This window comes from Charadrius vociferus, unplaced genomic scaffold (genome assembly GCF_000708025.1).
Source record: "Charadrius vociferus isolate BGI_N301 unplaced genomic scaffold, ASM70802v2 scaffold787, whole genome shotgun sequence".
Lineage (NCBI taxonomy): Eukaryota > Metazoa > Chordata > Aves > Charadriiformes > Charadriidae > Charadrius > Charadrius vociferus.
This window is the reverse complement of record NW_009649307.1, coordinates 740,615-755,559: the sequence shown is the minus strand read 5'-3', so window position 1 is coordinate 755,559 and position 14,945 is coordinate 740,615. Positions and strand designations below refer to the sequence as shown.

Below are 14,945 nucleotides of genomic sequence, written 5' to 3'. Positions count from 1 at the left end.
CACAACTGTACATGCTCTTTTGTGAAGAGTCACTTGGGCTGAATTTACAAATGACATGCTGTTCCCCAAAGACATTTCTCTGCATTTTTCTTGTACCTGTTAGTGTTAGAAGCCAAATATTCATGACTGGGGAAAAGAGCTCTCTCTGCTTTCCTGCATAGCGTATACCTTTGGAATACTAAGTGCTGTGGTTGTCGTAAAGAATAGACTTAAACTGTGGTTACACACAGTAGATAGACTGATCAAACCGTTTGTTGCCTCTGACAGGAGTGATTCAGCTGCTGCCACTCCAGCTTCTGATCACAAGGGACAAGGTCCCTTGTCTTGCTTTCTGTGTCTTGATTCAGGTATTTGTGGTGAGCTGCTGCTGTTCACTTACAGGAAGAGCATTGTGTGCTCCTTTTGGTAGCTTAGTTTTCTGCGAAGCTGAAAAGCTGAATTTACCATGGGTCAGAAGATCGGTGATGCAAGAGAGGTGGAGGGAGAGAGAAGTAAAGAGAGGCAGGATGGTCCCCCTTTCAAAGGCAGTGCTAGATTGACTTGTGTAACTATGGTTTCAGGCTACCAGCCTCCTCAAAATTGAACTTTTTAAGTGTAAGCCTATTTTGGAGTACACTGTATGTGACTGATATGGTAAAATTAGTACAAATTCTTTCTGTAACTTTCATCATTTTTTCAGTTTGTATGCCTAAGGAATATTTTTAATACAGAACGCAGTTATGGAAAACCATTGAAATACAATTTTGTGGAAGGAGAGTTAGAGATCGCTCTGCATCTCAAAGAGGAATGCTAAAGAAAAGATGAAAAATAATGTTGCTGTGAGACTTTCCAGTTGAGAACATCCTTCATTGCATAAGAAGGGAAAGAAGCAATGGCAGGCTTGTCAAAGGCTTCGTTTTATTATTTGAATTTGTTATTTTTTGCTTGGTAAATGTTTCTTTCTCATTGCACAGCTTAAATTGGCATGGAAAAAATGTAAGGATTGTTTCAGCACATAAATATTGACAACTTCTAACCAAAATAACCTCTTGCTATCTAAGCTTTTAGGTCTTGACTGCGGTCTGGCAGCAAGCAGACAACTCTGTTAGAGGTTTGTGCATAGTTTTAGAGTTGCTGGGTTTCTGCTGTTGAGACGGGTCTCTGGCAGAAGTCGGTGGTTTGAAGGATGTCGATGAACAGGACTTAGCCGGTCTGCAGAGCTCCACCTGTTGGCCAGCCGGCAGAGCGGGCTTCCTTAGCGGCCAAATTCTCTGTGGAATCAGGAAATTTGCGATCTGCAATTTTGATGAAAGCTAGAGGGGCAAAGCAATATCCCTAACAGTTTAAAATGGTGCCTGGAGAATAAATGAAGAAGGGGAATACTAACGTAACAGGAATAACTGTCTCTGTGGCAGAAGGCTTCCATCATTCCAAAACGGATTGTCTCTGTTTCAACTTACTGTAAAGCAAATGGTATAAAGAGAAAAGTTTATTAATGTGAGCTCTAAATTGCAGGTATTGACTGGGCTCCCAAAAGCGATCGCATTGTAACTTGCGGTGCAGACCGTAATGCCTATGTCTGGAGTCAGAAAGACGGTGTGTGGAAACCAACCCTTGTGATCCTGAGAATTAATCGTGCAGCTACCTTTGTGAAATGGTCTCCCTTGGAGAACAAATTTGCTGTGGGAAGTGGAGCTCGACTTATATCTGTGTGCTACTTTGAATCTGAAAATGACTGGTGAGCTGTTTGAGTTTAATTTCCATTTATACCTTTAAGGTCTGCATGGGAAAGCTAAAGCCTGGAGTTTAATGGTGGTAACTAGGTTACCGTTTCATTGATTCCTAAAATCTTCAGGAAATGTGGAGGGATAGGCCTCATCAGTTCTTTCGTGGACTTTTTACATCTTAAGGAAAAGGTTCCCTCTTTTACTCCTTTACTCTGGTGTAGCACCTAAAGGCCTTTGTCTTACCCTGTTTTCAGCTTATACATGTTGGCGTGGATGTGTTCCGGCTGACTGCCATAAACATATGTTGCTTTTCTAAAAGTGCAAGAATTTCTGCAGAGTAAAAATTTCTTTACTGCAACTGTGTGGTTGAAAAAAGAGAAATGTTTCCTCCTCCCACCTCCTTCCAGAATGAATGAAGAAACCTTGACTTGAGTCTTTCTTCGGTATAGATTATGTTGTGCCGTTTCTTGTCATTAAAGAATTCAAGTCTGTCACTGATCTCCAGGGTGGTCTACTGGAAGATGTTGGAGCTTGTTGTCTATCTGTTCTGTATTCTGTTGTATATTTTTATCACAGTTTATAGATTTCAGACAGGACTATCACAGATATTTCCACCATTAACATTTTTTCCCCTTTGGTGTCTAAACTTAGTGCTGCTGATCTTTAATGGATCTACGCTTGTAGCTGTATGCATTGGAGCTACGTTGACCATATCATCTGTAGGTGAAATCAGTATGTTGAGTGTCTACTGCTTTAGGTTGCATAAACACGCATAAAACCACAGGTGTCTGTGCCCGCCATTCTGTCTGCAGTCTTCCATGTGGAGATGGTAAACAATGGTGCCATCTGCAAAATATATTTTAAAGATTGTTTTGGACTTTCATGCTTTCCAACATATACAGTTATTAACATTTTCTCTGTGTCACTTGTCTGCAGAAGAATCAAAACCCCATATATTGAAGACAAATAATTTAATGCGATCCTTAAAACTGCTTGTGCCTGATGGAAGTAAATTCAAAGAAAAAGCACCGTCATCCCAAAGGCCATCAACTGACTAACAGATTTTATTACTATTTTGTGAATAGTTCAAGCAAACTAAATCTGCTGAGATGTATTTAGGCTAATATTTACGCATTCAACATCGGGACCACTTTTCACTGCACTTCAATTAATTAAGATGTATACACTGGTGATATCATTGGCAATTCAGCCATTTACTTGTTGCATTTTATAGTTACTGCATTATTAAACAGTAGAAAAGTTGATATGCAAGAGAGGTGACTAAAACTCACTGGAAGGAGCTGGAGAGGATTGGTACTTAGTGATCTAAGAAAATAGTGTTTGTTATCTCAATGTCACAGTCAAAGCTGAGCTCTTCATAGGATGTAAGGGACCAGGCAATTACTGTGCAAAATTCACATTGACAAGTTCCCGTCTGATGCATTATAAAAATTACTTAAGAGGGGAGTAGCACTCGGGTGAAGAGATATATATTTAACATGAGTTTATTAACAGTATTTAAAATTTCAATTAAGATAACCATATAAAGTTCACAGACTGTACAAGGGAATATGAAAGATTTGGGCATCATGTGCGTTTTGCAAAACTGATGTGTTTAGCCATTGGCAAGGGAGTGATCTTTTTGAGCAGTACTTCATGTACTTGGGGGAGTCCAGTGAAATTTTTTCATATAAATTTTCTCTCTCTCTTTTTTTTTTTTTTTTTTTTAAATTTAGGTGGGTGAGCAAACACATTAAAAAGCCCATTCGTTCCACTGTCCTTAGCCTGGACTGGCACCCCAACAATGTTTTGCTGGCTGCGGGATCCTGTGACTTCAAGTGCAGGTGAGAGAAAATAAAGCACCTGTAAACCAGTTTGGATTACTGATTCAAGTTTGTCAGTACCATGGGCACGTTGATCATGCGTTTGCTATCAGAACAGAAGACGGCCCATTTCATACTGTTGTTGTTACACAAATAAAATGTCCAGCTTGAGAAATTTTGGCTTTGGTGCTACTGCATGCAGACTTTGACTACTAACATGTCTCTGTTGAGGGACATGCCTGAATCTAATGAACTGGTGAGTTTCTTTACTAACAGTCACAGAAGTAGTACTACTGTGCATGCACTGAGTGCTGAAATCTAGTTATTGGGCTGAGATTAGACTAGCAGGTGCTATCTTGTAGAACACCAACATTGCTAGTTAGAGTTTAAAAATTCCGAGTAACTTGGCACTTCCAAAGGCGGTATCTCATCATCTTCTTCCCTGAATCACTTGTTTGCTCCCCTTTGCTGGTGCTAGCCTTAACATTCTTGCAGGCCTGCAGTGAGCAGGGTCAAGGAATTGATCCACCTGAAACTCAGTGCAACAAAACACGTTTTTGAAGAGCATTTAAAAAAACTCGAAAGCTGGTAAAAACAGGTTGGCATGGGAGATGGATGGGGTAGTCTTTCAAGCTGATTGTGAAATTACAGCATGAGGGATGGGTCCTGCCAGTTACTCTGTGCTGAGTGATTGTGGTCACTGCAATGAAGTCTGCATGGGGAACTGTCTGCAGAGTGGTTGACTTTAATTCATATTTTACTTAATCACTTGTACCTTGAATAATAATGAAAGCTTCTTTTCTTAAATTCTTTATGTAATAGGACAATTTTTAAGCTTCAAAGTGTGTACTAAAAATGACTAAGAAGGAGTGGGAGGGGGAGGTGGGACTAACTATTACATTCCTTATTTCAGAATGAGAGCCATGCATCTAGATTCAATCCTTTGATACCTTTTTATGTAAGGAGAGACGTTAAATGGAAGCTGGGAAGAAGAGGAGAGTTGTCTCCCTTTCCTGCCTTATCTCCAGTTTTAATTAGATGAACTATACATGTTCACTTCCTTTCACAAAAAATGTGATGTAAAACGTACTCATTCATCTTCCAGAAGTAGCTGCTTTGCATGCGTGGAAATTTTTTCATGTGTGTTCATAAAGCATCTTGAGACTCTGACATTAGGTCAGCTGAGATATATATATCTGTTATGTTGGACTTCAGCTACAGGCTTTGTTCAGTGCTTGTTAAGTACGGTGCATCCCTGATTATCTCCTCTTCTCTCTTTTGGTTGAGAAGTTAGACTTCAGTTATTTTCATTTCAGTATAGGGTTTGAGTTTTTTTGGGTGGTGGTGGTTTTTGGTTGGGGTTTTGTTTGGGTGGGGTTTTTTTTTTTTGTTTGTTTGGTTTTTTGTAAGAAAGTCAAGATGTGGTTCAGTCAATTTCCTAGGAGCATTCTCTGGAAGACTTGCTTAGTCTTCTGTTTACCATCAGAAAACTCATTGTGTTCTGTGCCTTATTTCTCTGAAATAATGATGTATATTTTGAAAAAAAATCAGATCTTGGTTTAAAACATTTGGGAAACTTTCTGCTGTTGCTTAACATTTTACTTTAGGATGAATTATTTAACAATTTTCTTGCTTTTATCGTAGAAATCTCCATATAGAAACATAACAGGAAGAAAGGAAAATTAGTGGAGATTGGTACTGGACTTATGTTTCTGTCTCTTCCCCAAAACCACATAAGAATATTCTCTTTGCTAAATGATTAACATAGATCTCTAGAATTCCAGTTCTAGGGAATGTTCCGTTACATGTTAAAGGTAACAAAGATATCTGGGCCTGAAGTATGCATCTGTTCTGATAGGTGGTTCTGAAGAAAATTGTGAAATGGTCTGTCAGAGCCACTGCCAACTAATAAGCAGCTAAGTGGGAGACATTTTGGAAAAAGAATGGAGGGCAGAAGAGGCTCCAAGTTGATAAGTATTCAGCAGAGGTTTTTTTGGTGGCTGGCCTAGATGAGCTCCTCTTGTCTTTAGAAATATATATATATAGCTAACAGCATGGCATAGGTGTGAATTTTATCTTCTTGTTGGAACAATGTTGCTGTGGGAATGAAAGTCATTTCCCAATGTTCTTTGAAGGCTGGGGCCTTCAAGCTGAGATGATTTTGGTTTTAAAAGAGAGGGAGACTTTAGTAAGGGTAAAGACTTTTTTTTTTTAACCAACAGTTATCTTCAAGGCCTTTCACTACTTAGGAATGATTTTTCTGCCTTGTGTCAAAGGCTGTTGCTTTAAACATCTTGTCCTATTTCCATACATTAAGAGAACCGTCCTTTTAGATGTCTATAAAATTGAGTTTGTTGGAGGATTACTATTAGATTATATTTAAACTGATAGAGCCAAGTATAAATTTATACTTAATTCTCTGAAAATCTGTACCTAATATAGCTGCAGTTAAACCCTTCTTGTTCCAAATGATCAGCTCTATTTGAATAAGCTGAATATAGGTACCTTTTGAAGTGCATACCCCACACATCTAAAAGATTTAAAAAACGGTGAGGGGGGAGCAACATTTCCTTAAACTCACTATAAAATAATTCCTTTTTGTGTTTGACTGCAACCATGAATATTTGATCACAGTTTTTCTTTTCCAGTGAAATGTTTTTCTGGTAATAGTATGGCGTAGCTCCCTTGCTCCTCCTGTTCAATGGATTCTAATCCTATGTTTGTGACGTCCCAGTAACTTCCATGGCAACAGTCAAGAACACCATATTGTGGCATGTCTGAATCATGCAGAAGGAATTTGATGAAAGGGGGAGGCTTTCTATTTAAACATATCTTGAAAATTGTAGTGCTGGGAAAAAAACTATAAAAACATTGCAGTAACTCAGGTTTTCAAGGCATTCTTTCCGTAATGAGCTAGAATAAGGTGGCTCAGAGCCCCCGTGCTGGCATTTGGACATCTTTTTTTTTTTTTTTTTCTTTGAAATCCTGCTAAAAGGTGAATGTTCTTAAAAAGTGGATAATTTCGTAGGTGTTTGTATTGGCTTCTAATTATACTGTGCAATTTGCGGTTTTTTTTCTAACTGAAGAATTGACTCTGGGAGTAATTATTAGCACCGCAAAAGGATGAAAGGGAAATCTTAGCACAGTAGAAAATACAATGACAATGTATTTTTTTGTGCCATCTTCTGGAAAAAAGGAGAAAGATACAAGACACGACATTTATGAGAAACCTGTGTGCCTTACACCCTTTGTACTGTTGCTTTCTCTCTGTATGTTGAAGGTTCCCAGCTGGTAGTGGCCTGTTTAAAGATACCGTAGTATCTTATTTCGGTAGAACTGGAATGTGTCTGGTTGTTTCCAATATGAAACGTATATGCAGCTCCCAGGAGTTTTTTTCTGTCTTTGTTCATGCTGAAATCTTTTATTTGCAGGGTGTTTTCTGCTTACATTAAAGAAGTGGATGAAAAACCAGCCAGTACACCGTGGGGCTCCAAAATGCCTTTTGGGCAGCTGATGTCAGAATTTGGGGGTGCTGGAAGTGGAGGATGGGTGCATAGTGTCAGTTTTTCTGCCAGCGGTAATCGCCTAGCCTGGGTCAGTCATGATAGTACTGTATCAGTTGCTGATGCCTCAAAAAATATGATGTAAGTATGCTTTTTCTGTTAGTTATTAGGTGTTTGACATGGAAGTAAGCAGCATGTGGAATGCTGTGCTTGCAACAACGAGAGCAGTTTCCAGTTTTGACAATTTTACTGTAGATTCCAGGAGTCTCTTTGAGGCCTGTATAAATAAGGTAGATTCTTAGAATTTTAGATTATATAATTTAAATTTCTTATAAGAATTCTTCAATGATGGTGTAGTCAATTTACTTTTTTTTGGAGGGGGAGGGGGGAAACATTTGGGGAAAAACCCCCCATGTTTCATTTCAGTGATTGGGAAACAATATTTCCTTGTAAATGGATTCAAGAGAATCCAGAAACATGCTCGCTCCATAGCTACTAAGACCCTATCCCCAACCAGCATCTGGAACATTTCATGAAATGTTAATTCCAACCACTGTCCTTAGGACACTGCTGCTGCAAGGTTTCAACTTGCACCTTCCAATCCAACAAAATATTTTATTAACAACTCCTCCTTCTGCTCCTCATCTTCATCTGTATAACTTTTCAGTGTTCATGACTTTCCAACCATGAAGGAAGAGATTCCCCTCATGTTTTGACAGCGGAGCTCTCTGCTGGATCATCCAGGCATTGCTGTGCTTCATTTTGAATTATGGTTCTGATGGCTACAGCTGTATGAGTACCCGGCTGGGGATATCATTAAGTGTAAAGTGTTCTAGAACTCTTTTCTCATTTGTTATAAAGTCACAAAAGTTGACTTAATCTAACATACAGGCTTTTTCCTCCCAAAAAGATGAAGTCAAGCACTAAAACTTCAAGTGTTTTTTATATGCAAATGAAATTAATAGCTTCATCAGTTTGAACCTTTTGGGGGGGGGTTCTTTTTAAGCTCTTGCCACTGTTTACCCACAATACTAGGTAACTTCAGCCTTTCACCTGGAATACTTCATGTTTATTATAGATTTTCCCGGACACTTTCATTAGATTATAACTTTTTACGGCAAATTACAACTTACTGGTGTCATCTCAGGACAATTGAGCTACACTGACTTATTTTCCAATAATCCTTGTGTGAGAACGGTCTCTATTTTTTGTTGGAGCCATAGATGAGAGGTTTCAATGAAGTCCTCTAACAAATGTTCTTGTGTTCAGGGTTTCGCAGCTGAAAACGGAGTTCCTCCCACTCCTGAGTGTGTCATTTGTCTCTGAGAACAGTGTGGTGGCAGCTGTAAGTGTCTATTATTTTCTCCTTGTAGAGTGTTGTAGTGTTTTATAGAGGGAGAAACACCATACATTATAAAGTTACTAATAAACAAACTCTACCATAGTGTCTGTCTTTGCATTTCTGCAATTAGCAGCAGCAGAAAAAAGAAATGGTGATTATGTTGGTTATGTTTCTTGACGTACTTTCATGCTCTCTGGTTGCAGGGCCATGACTGCTGCCCAATGCTCTTTAACTGTGACGACCGTGGCTTGCTGACCTTTGTTTCCAAACTAGACATTCCAAAACAGAGCATCCAGCGCAATATTTCCGCTATGGAACGCTTCCGAAACATGGATAAAAGAGCCACTACAGAAGATCGTAACACTACCCTGGAGACACTGCACCAAAACAGTATAACGTGAGTGTCTTGGCCACCAATACGAGGGAAAGGAACGCTCTCCTTGTTGCTTTGGTTTCTCAGGATATACCACACACCTATGAGAGCTCAAATTTGTCCTACCAGATGGGTGTAGCTGGTATCCCATTTTTTATTTTCATCTTTCGCTAACAGCTGTCTATTTCTGGGCTTACATGGAAGCTGGTAAAGTTAACAATTAACAGGGCATGCGTCCTTCTGCTGTTTGCTCATGTTTAATGTCTTCTGTAACTTGAACACAGTTTATCTTATCAAATATGTAGATAGTTCACAAGAGGTTGATAGCACCATGCAAAATCTAGTCAGCAAAATTCACCTGAAACAGGAATTCACATACCAGCTTCCTATTTCAGATGTTATTTCCATTCATCAAAAGGATTGATTCAGGTTAATTGAGTAAAATATCCTTGCATTTTAAAACCTGTCTGAGCTCAGAGGATGCTAACATTTCTGAAGCAATTAGTCTTTATCCAAGAAAAATGTTCAGGCTACAGCCACCAAGCGATAAAAGGGCTTTCAGCATCCCTTTTCTTTACTTACTTTTCCAAAGCATTGTACCCAAAATCTAGCATCAGCTCTGCTATGCCCATGTCTCCCTTTGAGAGAGCAGGAGCTGAATTCAACCAAAATTTCCCAGCTTTTTGGCTCTCTGGAATGGATGTCTGTGTTACAGCTATCACTCTCTGTTTCCAGCCAAGTGTCTATTTATGAGATAGACAAACGAGATTGTCGTAAATTCTGCACCACTGGCATTGACGGAGCAATGACCATCTGGGATTTCAAGGTACGCTTTTACTACCATGTTTATGTGAACTTGGAGCAGTGGTGGGTTTTTTTTGATCTCTAGCATCAATTTCTGGGGCTCAGCCCTCATGCAGATTTTATTAGCAGTAGGAAATCCAGACTGGAATACCTGGTGAACTCCCTAAGGAAGACAGATCCAAGATTCAGCATAAATGCAGATATACTTTGCTTAGCAGATGGTGCTAATCCAGACTTAATTTTTTAATGGAATTGCTTGTGTCCCTGTAGGAATCCCACTAATTCTTTTCTTTTCCAACCTCTACCTCAGCCACAAGGTGAGGAGGGACTCTTTATCAGAGAGTGGAGCGATAGGATGAGGGGTAATGGTTTTAAACTGAAAGAGGGGAGATTAAGATTAGATGTTAGGAAGAAATTTGTTACTGTGAGGGTGGTGAGGCACTGTACCGGATTGCCCAGAGAAGCTGTGGCTGCCCCATCCCTGGAGGTGTTCAAGGCCAGGTTGGACGGGGCTTGGAGCAACCTGGGCTGGTGGGAGGTGTCCCTGCCCAGGGCAGGGGGTTGGAACTGGATGATCTTCAAAGTCCCTTCCAACCCAAACCATCCTGTGATGGGTACGACAAGGCCCGCTGCCTCTTGCTTCCATCCCTTCGGACTCTGCTCAGTGTCTTTCTGCAGAACGTGGTCCCGCCCTCTCACAGTTAACTTATCAAAGTGGTAGGAAGTTACCTCAAACAGATATAAAATATAGTCAGCACTGCATTGAAAGCCCTAAAAGGATTTAAGGTAAGTGCTTGCTTTGCTGAGGACTGGCCAACAGAGGTCTCTGCTGGCCTCCCCAAGCTGCTGAGAGCTGCGCTCTGCCCTTTAGGAAAAGAATAGTTTATCTGTATTCTATAATGCCAGAAAGCTCTGGTGGGGACAGGAGCCAAATAAGAAACTGAGGTGATATATAAGCTGCTTTAGTGCAGTTTCAGGGGGAGAGGGTGGAATCGCTGGTCTCTGTATGCGTGAGTTTGAAATGAATGATTGTAGTGGTCTCTGGATCTTGAATATGAGTGTAATCTCAAGTATTCAGGGGTTTTACTGTTTTTTCTTAGCTTCGGCATTTACACTGAATTATTTAACGCAGGATACTGTAGCAGATTGTGATAAACGTTTTTCTCTCTTTCAAGACCTTAGAGTCCTCTATTCAAGGTCTACGAATCATGTAAAGATGGATTTCCGTGATCTAGCAGGACAAACTGCTTGACAGAACGCAGCTCCCACATCTGCACAAACCGAAAAGGGAGGACGAAGGTGGAGTATTTGGAAACACTGAGAAAATACAGCTTGGCAGATTTTCTTTTGAATCTAAATTTGGTGAATTGTGTTGGTTTCAAAATCAGCTGTGATTGTTCTTTTTTTTTTTTTTTTAATTTTTTTCGGTTGGTTGTTTCATTCCATTCTTTACCAAAGCTGCTCCTTAAGTAGTTTATTGCAGGAAGTTATGAATCACTAACTTAAAAGGGGAATTTTATGTAAATTGTCTGCTAGAAATAATAATAATAATAAAAAAAAAAGAAAAACTGATTCTTTGTTTTGATGCTCATTAGCAGAGATTAAAAAGGGGATATTAAGGGAATTAACTCTGCTAGAGAGGGCGGGAAAACCCTGCAGTGATATTTTATGGCCCTAAAACAGGAAGAGTTCTTCTTAACTGAAAGTTTCGTAAGGTTGACAGATGAAGACTTGGAGTTCTGATGGTCTGGATGTGAAGAGTCAGCTGGGCTTCTTTCAGGGGAATTGTTCCCTTGAGGTGATGATTTTAGAGGCTGAACAATTTTGTCCTGCCGACTCTTAGCTCTGTCTGCCTGGCATTTAGTCAGTAATAATAGCAAATTAACCTGAATGTCTTTTTTTATTGTCTGTTTAGTGGGTCATCGTTTTCCAAAGATGAATGACCGGAATTATTTGTAGTTACCTTTTAGGATTTGTACAAAGACTTCTCGCAGCGCAGTGCCTGGGATACGGGGTGGAAGGCTGTGTGTGGAAAGCGAGGCAAAAATCTGCTGAGCCAGATCTTAGGAGGACAAATTAAAAGCAAATCACTTTTTAAGTCCCTGAAGCTACGCAGGCCTGCATGCCGTGGTAGAGCTAAGTGCTCAGCCTAGAAAATTTTGTGTTTATAATGACTGGTGGAGAAATGAAGCATGCTTAACAGAAGTATCAGCATGGTCTGGCTTCTGTGCAGATCCTTTGTCTCCAGGTGACTCTATCTTTTGAAGTTCAGTTCTGAGCCTCAGTAGCTCACGGAGGCATTGGCACATAACTTATTTTATTCACATGGTCTGGTTACTCCTAACTATATTGCTGCCTTGAGGCTTGAGACAGGCTGTGCTCTGGAGGGGATTATCCGGCTCACAGCATTGCTTTACAAAGTTTAAGACTTTGTAATTTCTGTTGAAAATGCAGAAGTGTCTTAAAAAAAAACCCCAGTGACTAAATTTACCACTTCCTCTGGAACCAGTGTTGCTTCATACACTGCTCGTTTCTCAGCTCCGAGTGATTGAAAAGGGAGGGTGGAAGATAAGCTCACAAAGCTGACAACTGCTGCTGCTCTGCTGCAAGTGAACTGTGTCCATCACAGAGCTTGATCATTTTCAGGCGCGCTGTTGGTTGCGTGCAGAGAATGAACTGGTTTTCTGGTTCCTTCAGGTTTTCTTGTGTCTTCTTCCCCTGGCATTCATCTGTGGCTTTGCAATTTCCTCTCCCTTCTAAACATAAAGTAATGACTATTTAACCTCTGCTCTTGCAGTCTGGTGACCTGATGTGTACGATGACTTGTGGTGGGGTTGGGTTTATCAGCTTGAATTGCCAAAGGAGTTAAGTATCTTCTGGGTGGAAGTGACCCTGTCAGCCTTGGCAGATGGACAGAGGAGCACGGGTTTGGCTTGGTCCATCTCCATGCATACTAGTAGATACTTAAGTCTCACAGACAGTAATGATTTTGTTTCTGAAGTCACTTTCGAAAGTGTGGTGGTTGGTTTCAAAAAAGTATTAAAAAAAAAATAAATCTAAAATATCTGGTCCAAGTAACAAAAAAGTATGGAAGAGATCTGATGAAAGAGTGGAGAAAATGGATCTCTAAACGTTTATGCTGTTGTCTTTTGCTGTGTGAAAGAGCTGGAGAAGGTAAAATGAGTCTCTTTGCTCCAAAAAGCCAACAAACTGGTGTTTGATGAAACTGCCCGAGCTTACTGTCTGAGAGAAATTTGGGTGCTAGAAGTCTGAGATTAAAAACAGATTGGGGATATTTATATTAGAAAGGGACTGAGCAAAGGGAATATAAACAACCATCGCTCAGGGTGTCATTCAACTTCAGGCTGCCCGGTGCTCAGCAGCTCTGCGCCTTGTGCTCCATCCGGTGGCGGGGGACGACGGCTTTCTGGATTTCCAGGCTGTCGCTCTGCTCCGGGTGGACGTTCCACTGCCATCCCACCTCCAGTGGGAGGCTCGCCCAGGCTCCTCCTGGGAGCCACGGCGAAGGCAGGTGGTTGTTTCACCTCTACCGTTTCCTTGGTCACCTCCCCCATCCCTAACGCTGTCAGGCTGTCCTTTGTGACCAGCGTGGGAGAGAATTCACTGGTGTATTTAGCTAATGGCAGCACCAGGCTTCCTCGCATGTGTTTCTATGTGCTCGGGTTAAAGGTGCCTTTGAGAGCGATGTAGAAAGCTCGTGGTTGCAGTCTTAATTACAGGGTAGCTGCTGGCTGCATATGCTCGACGTTACATGCCAGTTAACAGACTGTTGGGGGCGAGAAATGGGGCTCTAGGCAAGCAGGGATGCCAGAGAGCGTTTGCTGGAGCCTGAAAAACTCCCCAGCCTCTAAATGAAAAGAAGCAGCAGAATTGCTGCCGCTTTGCGTCCCCTCTGCCCCACCTCCGAAGGAAACCCCAGCAAAAAACCATTCTGGTGTCCCCTGTGCAGTGGGATGGTTCCTCTATGGCCGTTCTGTGGGGGCCCCGAGCATGACAAGAAATGCTGCTGTGGATGCAGGAGGAGCTTTCCACTTAAGAAAATGGAGCCAAAAGCAGGTAAAAGATTTAGCCAAACTTTGAGTCGGATCCTGCAAGAGACCCAGCAGGGCTGAGCCTTCGTCCCCGGCCTTTACAGCACTGGCTGATTTCCCCCGTGGGCTGTCGAGTCCGGGGGAAACCCAAGCAGCGTTCAAAACCAGCGCGTCCCGGCGGAGGCAGCACATTGCGCTCGTCAGCACATGCTCCGAGAGGAACCGCAGGAGGAACAGCCTCGAGACCAGAAGCGATGAGGAAACGCAATGGCAGACAAAGCACCGCTCTGCGGGCAGCACTGGGGGTGATGCTCTCCTCTCTCTTCTCTTACTAACGTACCCCCATCCCCACTGCAGAGGTTAAACCGACCTGTCCTTCATTGGCATCCTCGCCTGGAAGGAATCTGATGTGAAAGCGGGGGCAGAGGGATGTCCTGCTGTCCTGCATCGTCGCACACAGTCTTGGTGCAGGGGAGGTGGTGGTAGGACACCTGGAAAACCCGAACCCTCCTGGTGAAGAGCAGAGGCAGAGCAGCTCGTAGCCAAAGGAAGACTAGAGCAAGTGTGGTGGCAGCAGGAAGAAACTTAAAAAAACCTACGACTTTCAGCTGCATGGGAGCTGCGGTGTGAGCTGCATTTGGGGTGGCGGTGATGCTGGAGGTGAGGCTGGGCGCTGTGATGGGCAACCTGCTGCCGGAGGACGGGGCACCTCACTCCTTCCAAGGGGGACTTTTCCCACCGTGGAGACCTGCCACGCTTTGAGGACATCTCAGGATCTCCACGTGCGTCTGCATGGGACTATGGCAACACGCTTGAAGGGCGATGTGGCTAATGGAGTCCGGGACCACGGGACTGGAGATGAGCTGCCTGCTCAGTGCCACCCCGTAGAGCCTGTACCAACAGCTGACCCTTCCACTTGGAGACCAATTCTGCAGCTCAGCAAATACGAGCATATTGTATCTGCATCCTGCACCTCCCTGTGCGACACCCCGATGAGCTGCTGTCCCACTCCTGCGACATTACTCAGGGAGGGAAGGGGCGAGTGCATCCCTCCGCGCGTGACTACAGCCGGGGAGCGGGAAGCTGAAGCCCATCTCTCCTTCCCAGCACTGCCAGCAGGAGCTGAGCTCCTGGGAGTTTCCCTGCCTGGCTGGGAAAGGGATAAAAATTAGTTGTTCTGAAGCAGGAAGGAGGAAAAAATAGAGGGGTGCATGTCTGGTAGGTGGGGGTACGTGCATGCAGCCGTGACTGCAGCCATCCCGAGCTCCGGTCCCACCGGCCTCAGTGGGATGCGGGAACCGGCAGCATCTGCTGCTCAGGGCGGCCGCATCCAGGCGCCGCG

General features: G+C 42.5%; 1 protein-coding gene across 1 annotated transcript in view; it reads left to right on the top strand.

Annotated features, from left to right (window-relative positions):
- The window catches only part of ARPC1A (actin related protein 2/3 complex, subunit 1A, 41kDa), a 12,684-nt gene extending 1,561 nt beyond the window's left edge, over positions 1-11,123 (top strand). Inside the window, exons 3-9 of the mRNA XM_009889210.1 lie at positions 1,495-1,717; positions 3,443-3,550; positions 6,961-7,173; positions 8,302-8,377; positions 8,578-8,771; positions 9,483-9,573; positions 10,727-11,123. Of these exons, the coding sequence (XP_009887512.1) occupies positions 1,495-1,717; positions 3,443-3,550; positions 6,961-7,173; positions 8,302-8,377; positions 8,578-8,771; positions 9,483-9,573; positions 10,727-10,765 (944 nt within the window). The 3' untranslated portion in view covers positions 10,766-11,123. The remainder of the gene's footprint in view (positions 1-1,494; positions 1,718-3,442; positions 3,551-6,960; positions 7,174-8,301; positions 8,378-8,577; positions 8,772-9,482; positions 9,574-10,726) is intronic.
- The last annotated feature ends 3,822 nt before the right edge of the window (positions 11,124-14,945 follow it).